At 34.8% G+C, this 8,189-nt stretch overlaps 1 protein-coding gene across 1 annotated transcript; it reads right to left on the bottom strand.

Moving 5' to 3' along the window:
• Positions 1-359: 359 nt before the first annotated feature.
• On the bottom strand, positions 360-7,700 carry LOC125479563 (3-epi-6-deoxocathasterone 23-monooxygenase CYP90C1). The gene is made up of 9 exons (XM_048589031.1): positions 7,068-7,700; positions 4,385-4,712; positions 3,879-4,028; positions 3,401-3,685; positions 2,169-2,264; positions 1,802-1,880; positions 1,587-1,693; positions 923-1,053; positions 360-830 (listed from the first exon to the last, which is right to left on the bottom strand). The coding sequence occupies exons 1-9, from the start codon at positions 7,292-7,294 to the stop codon at positions 740-742; spliced, it is 1,494 nt and encodes a 497-aa protein (XP_048444988.1). The 5' UTR covers positions 7,295-7,700; the 3' UTR covers positions 360-739.
• Between the last annotated feature and the right edge of the window lie 489 nt (positions 7,701-8,189).

Below are 8,189 nucleotides of genomic sequence, written 5' to 3' on the forward strand. Positions count from 1 at the left end.
AGGGCACTTGAGTGTTCCTCAAATTGAATGTAAATTTAATCTCATGAACTAAAATGATCAAAGATCCATTTGAATGCTTGATATAGAACATTATTGAAGCTAAATTCATTCCATCAAATTAGCAATTGGAGTTGTTACTCGTACGATTTTACAATCACGCGGCGTGCTTCGACGGGTCATGGTCACCTTGTTACAATTATGGTACTATGCGTGGCTCCACCAGCTTAAAATTAATGGAATGGCGGTACTGGCACTGAAGGCTGCTGTATGCCGCTGAATAAGACCAAAGGTAACATATCTTTCTTGGAGTAGATAACCACCACTCAGCTCAAGTCATCGGATGAATGCAAACAGAAAAATTAATGGATGGGGACTTGGACAAATCCCCACTTGTATAATTGCATTCAATTTTTGAAGGGCAAGATAAAGGAGCCTGCCAAAGGGCCCAAAAGCACCAGCAATTTACAAGATAGTGACACAATAACTACCCTATAATACATATACAGGCCATCCACCTAACATGGGGACTTGTTAGATACCATGATTGGTCTTTTATAGTTCGGAAAAATGCTAGAATTGGTCGCGCATGTACGTGTTAGCAACTCTAACCATACAAGCTTGTGACGCACGGAGTGGACGCCGGTCCTGACGGCTCATAACCACGCCGCACATGTGACCAATATTAGCAACTCTTCGTTTATTCAACAGGTTATGATTTGTACAGATAAACTTAAACATCCTAAGTGCTTATGGATGTGACTGTAATGGGCAGCTTCCTCTTCATCTTGACGGTTGGAAAGTGAACAATGCCATCCTTCTCAGCTACCCATCTGAATTGAAGAACAAAAAAAATATCAGCAAGTGGAAATTGCAGCAATTGGGTTTTATTTGACAATCTTTTAATTAGGAACAATTTTTATACCTATAATTAGTGACAAGATGATGAAGAAAGACTGATAATTCAAGCCTGGATAGCTCCAAACCAGGGCAAAGCCTCTGTCCTCCACCAAATGGTGTAAAACTAGTGTTGTAGTTTACAGCAGCTTCTAGTTTCTGTCAAAGAAAACGTATAAGCATAGAACATTTAACAAATTAGAAACCGGACGTACTACTTATAATTTGTTGGCTTTGCAGTACAACTAAAGGTCAATAGATCTGATCTTTGATTCGACTGACACCTGATTGGATCATCATTACACCAACTATCCCATCTTGCCAGCGCAAATTATCTCGAGTGGAATAATTTGGGCAAGCCAACGGGATAGTTGGTGCGATCCAACTTGACAGTTAAAGTGTTGGAAATTGTTGGCAGTGCAAGGGAGTCTTCGGTATTGGTAAAAGTGAATTGTAAAGAAAATGTGCAGTGTAAATGTTCTTAATCACTAGAGCTACAAGCTCTACGAAAGTTTAGTGGCTGTTGCATTGTATTTAAACTTCAATTGAGCACATCAGATCAGAATTACAAAGTGTTGGGATCTAGGTACACCGTACAAGTCTAAGAGATAACTAAAATGATTTGCAGGAGAATTATCAAGTGATATAAACAGGATCAGATCAATTAAAACTAAAAAAAGAAAGGAGTTAACCTCCCATCTCCATGGATCAAACTGATATGGGTTTTTGTAGTTTTCTTCATCCATATGAACAGAAGTAAAAGAAGCCAAGACACACGATCCTTTTGGTATCAGATAACCTGGAAAAAAAAAAACAAAAAAAACCAGCACAAAATGATGAGCAAAACAAAAAAGAGATATTACTGACACTTGAAAAAAGTCGTCTTAAAATATATACTGATATATACCTTTGATTTCAACATCCTTTTGAGCTTTTCTCCAAACAGCATTGATGATATTTGCCATTCTAAGAGTCTCACTTATCACCTTAATAAAAACAAATTAATAAAAAAGTTAGGGCAATTGGCTAAAATGAAAACTAAATCTTGATTGTCAAAATACTGATACGTTTATAGACTCATCATTTCACCCTTATAGACCCATCATTCTTTTGAGATGGTTAGTATACCACTTAAATGTTGTAGAATCATTAGAACAGTCCATTCCAAAAAGTTGGCACCTTCAAATTTAATTTTTAACATAAAAAAAAAAAATAATGTAGGAAATAATATGAAGAATCATTTTATATTCTCTTTGAAACAACTTGTGACTCACATTTTGAGTAAATGGCAAGGACATGTAATCAGTCCATGCATAATTTTCCGAGGAATCAAACTTGTTCTTCTGCCTCTTGAATTCCATGTTCTCCTCCTGCAAATATAAATAAATAATAACAAAAAGCACGCAACAGAAGCTTTCACTTTTAAATCGAAACAAGAAATTGAAGAAAAGCAAGTTCATCTGTTTCCTTTCACTGAAATGTTCATCAATTCTTACGCATATATGGAAACCTACTTTTGTAGATATACAGCAATGCTACTAAAAATATCATACTCACTCAAAGTATTTCACTTTTTCACCCCCTTTCTCAGAGTTTCTTATTGCCAGAGAGAAGAAGAAGAAGAAAAGAAACAAAAAGGTTTTATTCTGCGACAATGTACAGCATCAAACAGTTGTTAGATTCATCTTCAACGGTGTTCTTCAAATGAACTACCTTTAGCCCTACCCATGCAACCCAACTCTTTTCCGAACTTTTTTGTCATAACTCTCTCGCATGAAAGTGAGATAATCTCGCAAACATAATATATATATATATATATATATATATATATATATATATATATATTGTCTGTGTATGAATGTTGTGAATTAGTCAATATTCGTTTTTTGCCCAAACGCGCGTTCTGGATTCTCAGTTTGACACTCATATTGAACTTTCGCAATGATGTAATTCATACAGTATATCATGGACTAAACACTATCAAAATTTAACTAACAATACGGCAGCTGAGCCGATCTAAGGGTCGTATAGTGAATGTATGACTATGCCTGAGTGGTCGAAATTCGCACAGAACCGCCACCCAAGTGGTGGCAATGCTCGGGTGGATTATTGGATGACTTTAATTTTGTAATTTGTGCCTATTAGTACATAGAATTCAAAACTTAAATCATCATACTGTGATAAATAGGATGATGAGTGTTACATTCACTTGAGATGACGAGAATATTCATGTTTGTAAGAGTGGTCCTCACCACTCACCAGCAGCCGTTGGATTCAAATCCTACGGCTAAAAACCGTTACATCCCCACAAACTCTCCGTGTCTCACTCAGTGCATGCATTCGAGTTTCCAAATGAAACGAAGGGAACTTTTATAAAAGAAGTCGAATACTTCAGAGATAAAAGTGACTGGGGCCACAGACCCAGTATAAAAACGAATTCTAGCCGTTCGATTAAGAAGCAATGAAAAAGCCTTGTGATGCCAACTGATGCGATATACATACGTACCCGTAATTTGTCTAACGCCACAGGGCTGTCACTTAGGAACTTGACCGCTAGGGTCATGGCCATGGGAACAGTCTCCTCTCCTGGGATCATCATCTCTAATATATTTCCGGTGATGAAATCCAACGGCAGGCCATGAGTCTCGTTGTTTTGTTCACCACCTTCACGTAACAGCACATCCATTGCGTCTCTGACTGGAATTGTATTTTGGGTACAATTTGTATTTTCCGTTGCCATCTTTTTCACCTCTAATATTTTACCCACCATCTTCAACAATCGCTCTCTAGCCTGCCAGCATATGGATTATGATATATCCACACATATAAGACCAATAATTGAAACAGAACCTAGCCTAAGTATAAGTAGTGCTGGAGTAGCGGAAATCGAACTTGAGATCACGGATGCAAGAGTGAATCAACTGAGCGACAAACCCGCAGTGATAGCCATGCACTGTGAACACATATATACACGCGTACTTTACCTTGAGAGATTTATACAGCCTAGTTCCAGGGAGCTTGATAGGTATGCAAATTAAACCTTTGATGAACTCTTCAAATTCTCTCTTCAGAAGGTTTAAATCTTCACCAGGATCAACGCTCATTAATACTTTAACCAAAACTTCAAATGTAATCTGAAATGCCCAAAAAGAAAGTATACATTATCACTGTTCTCACACGTATGATGAAAGAAGAGTACTAAAATACAGTTAGTTGCTAATGCACGCAAACTGATCTCGGTTGTTAATACATGCCCAAAATGCATCAACCCCAAAATTTGCACATGCAATTGGAGGACTTACATTTGCACTTCTCTATGTGAAACGCGTAATGTTTTGTTATCCTGTATCTAGCAATGTTATATTGTAACAAATTAATATGGTTCTTTTATTATTATTTTTTTTAACCAATTAATATGGTTCACTTTATTCAAAATTTTACTTCGGCATATAAAATGTACTACTTGATCATAGAGACATAGATGGGGGACCTTTTGGGTTTCATCTTGGACGTAAATGGGAGACTGCATGTCTCTCCAAAGAGCCAGATTGAGCTTGACTGAGTTTTCGATGTCGGCGGTGATTCGAGCTTTGAACTGTGGTGATTTCAGAAAACCAGCGATGAGTCCATGCACTCTCTTATGAAGGCTTCCATTTATTCGGAGAATTGAATATTTTCCCATCAGTTCTGTAATTGATTTCGGATAAGCAGGAATGAAAGTATTTCCATGGTTTTGCATTACCACCTTGTTCACCTCAGCATCCGTAGACACTATGATAGGAGTCCCCAATATGTTTGTCTTGAACACCTTTCCATACCTATATATTCAGAGAGGGAGATTGTTACTCAAAAATTCTAGCATGCTCCGGCTTATGACAAGCATCATATGAACACAAAGTTGAATATACTATACAGTTAAGAATTTGAGCAACCAAGAATCTAACTGTAAAGAATTCCAATACACTATTCACTGATGCATATTAAAAAATCAATTAAGAATTTGAGCAATCAAGAATCTAACAGTAAAGAATTCCAATACACTATACGCTGATACATATTAAAAAATCTTATTGCGAGTACATATACACGATCATGTATGTCAATGTATACCATATACTAATGAATACTAGAAAATCACAATGTGTGTACACTATATATTATCAAAGAGCCCATTGCATACCATATATACACGAATACATACTAGAAAATCCAATAACTCATGGCAATTAAATTTGCTACTTTTGAATTGATGACATGATATGTATGGTCATTTTTGTTGGGAGGTTGAAATCTATGGAGAATAGGAAGTGTTGTTAACTTATAATTAGTATAGAAGTGCAGAAAACAATAGAAGTTGGTGGAAGGTCTAGTTTCTAGCTAATTAGTGTATGTAGCAGGCTTTTTTTTTAACTTCTTTAAACTTCTTGGGGTTGCTCCCTTCCCACTCTTGTTTCCTTTTTTCTGCTATGGTCACCATCAGCCATGAATGAAGAAATTCCTTTCTTTTATTTCTTTTCCTTATTTACATAGTTGTTGGTAACACTCTCTGGTTGCCCTGCCAGCCCAATAATTTCTTACTTCCTTTGTTTTTAAATTTTTTAATAAACAATATTTTATTCTGTACTTTTTTTTAATTAACGGTAAGACGTGCATTTAAAAGCGAGAACAAACAAGCAAATACATTACTTTAACCAACTGATCCAACAATTATTTTTTAAAATCATTTTGGGTGGTAAACAAATGTTCTTTTATATGCAATATTTTACTCGAAAAAGGTGGAAGACACATTTGACTTATTATAATAATTAAATATCGAACTTGTCATTTAAGTGAAACGAAATTGAGACTTCCTACTTATATGTAGAGAAAAACAGTTGTAAGGCGCAATGTAATGGGTGCATTATTTTTCTTTTTCTTTTTTTTTTTTTGTTTTTTTGTATTATTAAGAGATACTTTGTAAAGGGAAATTTTAACTTAAAACTTGGGGTGGAAAAATAAATGTTATTAATAACAACTTTTAGCTATACCAGTGGATTTTTATGGTGAATACGGTATTATTCTTCAACTCACTGTATCACGAATTTAAACCTTTTCCTCTTCTTAGTGCAGCTTAAAATAATAATATTTCTTAAAAACAACTTTGCTATAAAATCATTATTTCATGTCTCGTCGTTGATTACCACTTTATAATTAAAATATATATATTTGAAAAGAAAAAAAAAACCCTAAGTCATATATATATGCGAAAACGCTAGAGAGACCAATTTTTAAAATTAATTCACAAATCAAATGACGTGTCACCAATAGAAAATAAACATTAATTAACACTAAATAATAATTCAATCATCAACATTAATGTCATATAATTTACAATATTTGATTTAAAAATTTGATCTCCTTAACATTACCCTATATAATGTTTAGTAGAGTTTTCATCAGTTATTAATTTTTTTTTCTTTTAGTTTATTATTATTAATTAAAGTAAAAAGGATTCGAAACTATTACAATAATTTAAAGAATAGAGAATTTCAAATCTGGAATACATAGGAAAAAACTCAACACTCCATACAATAATATATTGAACCACTCGGTTATCGTTATCCTTTTCTTTCTTCTTATCTCTCTTTTCTGGTACATGTTAGATGATTCCCATTAAAAGCTATACCTTTACCAACTCGAATCTCTTTTACCCACACATGAACCGATCCAACCCTTAACTTTTAGCGAATTAAAAAATATATTTTTATTTATTCAACATCAATTAATCATGGTTGAATGGCTGGGAAAAAAACTACAAAATTGAAAAGAACATCCTCAAAAAGCAGGAGTTCGTTTTAAGTTCATTGAAGTACAATATAATTAATTGATCTCATGCTACTTGTAATACTATCTCTATCATTGAAAGCATAAGCAGGAGAGAACGTATCTGTTCATATGATCTGAGAGAGATGTGCTTTTAATTAGAATATTTGGATACTTGATGACCATAATTCCCTGATTACGATGATGATGATGATGATGATGATGATGATGATGATGATGATAATAATAATAATAATAATAATAATAATAATATGCAGAAAATAGGAAATAGTATTTTCTGACAAAATAATCTAATATTAGTAAGGGGTAGAGAAAAGGGAAGAAGAAGAAGAGAGAGAGAGAATTCTTACAGAGATCTGCGTTTTTCCATGAAGCTGACAGGTCGAGAGGTGTAGCCACAAGCAATGAAGTCAATGGTTTCTCCTATCAAAGGCCAACCTAACTTCCCTTTTGGAACCTGACCCTTTTGATTTTCCCTCTCGTTCTTGTTCTGGTTCTTCTTCTTCTTCTCATTAAACCAGAACAATGATCCTACAAGAATTCCCACCAAAACCCAACATCCCAAAACCCATCCCATCCTCACAAAAAGCAAAAGAACCTTTTGGTTCTCTCCTGAACTCCTTGTGATGTTTGTGTAAAACCCTAGTTGTAGAAACCTAGCTAGATCAAACGTTCCAAACCCTGGAGTAAGCCAAATGGCGAGGATGGATAGAACGATAAGTAGGAGCAAGCTAGGTCCAGAATCCGAAGCGGAGTAACCCTAGGATATGTTGAGCAACTCAACTGCTGCTTATGAGTTTCTCACTGTTCCATGCAACTCCAACTAGCTAGCTCTCTCTCTCTCTCTCTCTCAAACACTACAGTAAATATATATATATACACACACATAGAGAGAGAGAGAGAGAGAGAGAGATTGACAAGTCAATGGAGAAACTACTTGTTTTCGAGGGGTGAAATGAATGAGGGGGATCGAGGGGGATCGAGTGAGAGATTCGGAAGATCTATGAGGTCTCAACAGTCATTAATGCGGTGGTCATATTATTGTCTTTATTGGGTGCGCCAAGTCCCACGCTTTCCATTTGGTTCTTTCCCCCCTAAGTATTTATAATTTTATAGAGTGACGATATATAACCAATTGTAATTTAAAATCTCACATACGATTTTTCAGTGGATTTTACTTAATGGAGAAAGGGGGAAAAGGACTAATTTCCCTATCATTTTATATGAAATGGACTAGCAAATAATCTCCCTATTATGCTTTTTCATTTTTACTTTTTGGAAATTTTTTTCCCTCTACTTTTTCAGGTCATACAAATTTCTCTCTCATTATTTTTATTCATTAATTTATTTAATTTGAAGGCAATAAGAAAAGAAGGACATCTTAGAGAAAAGAAATAATAGGAGTACAAAAGTAACTATTATTTTTTTCTTTTTGACTTAGAAACCAATAGTAGGGACAAACATAAGACAAA

The sequence above is a fragment of a genome, unplaced genomic scaffold, assembly GCF_019419815.1.
Source record: "Pyrus x bretschneideri cultivar Hongxiangsu unplaced genomic scaffold, Pyrus_bretschneideri_v1 Contig1, whole genome shotgun sequence".
NCBI classification, from domain to species: domain Eukaryota; kingdom Viridiplantae; phylum Streptophyta; class Magnoliopsida; order Rosales; family Rosaceae; genus Pyrus; species Pyrus x bretschneideri.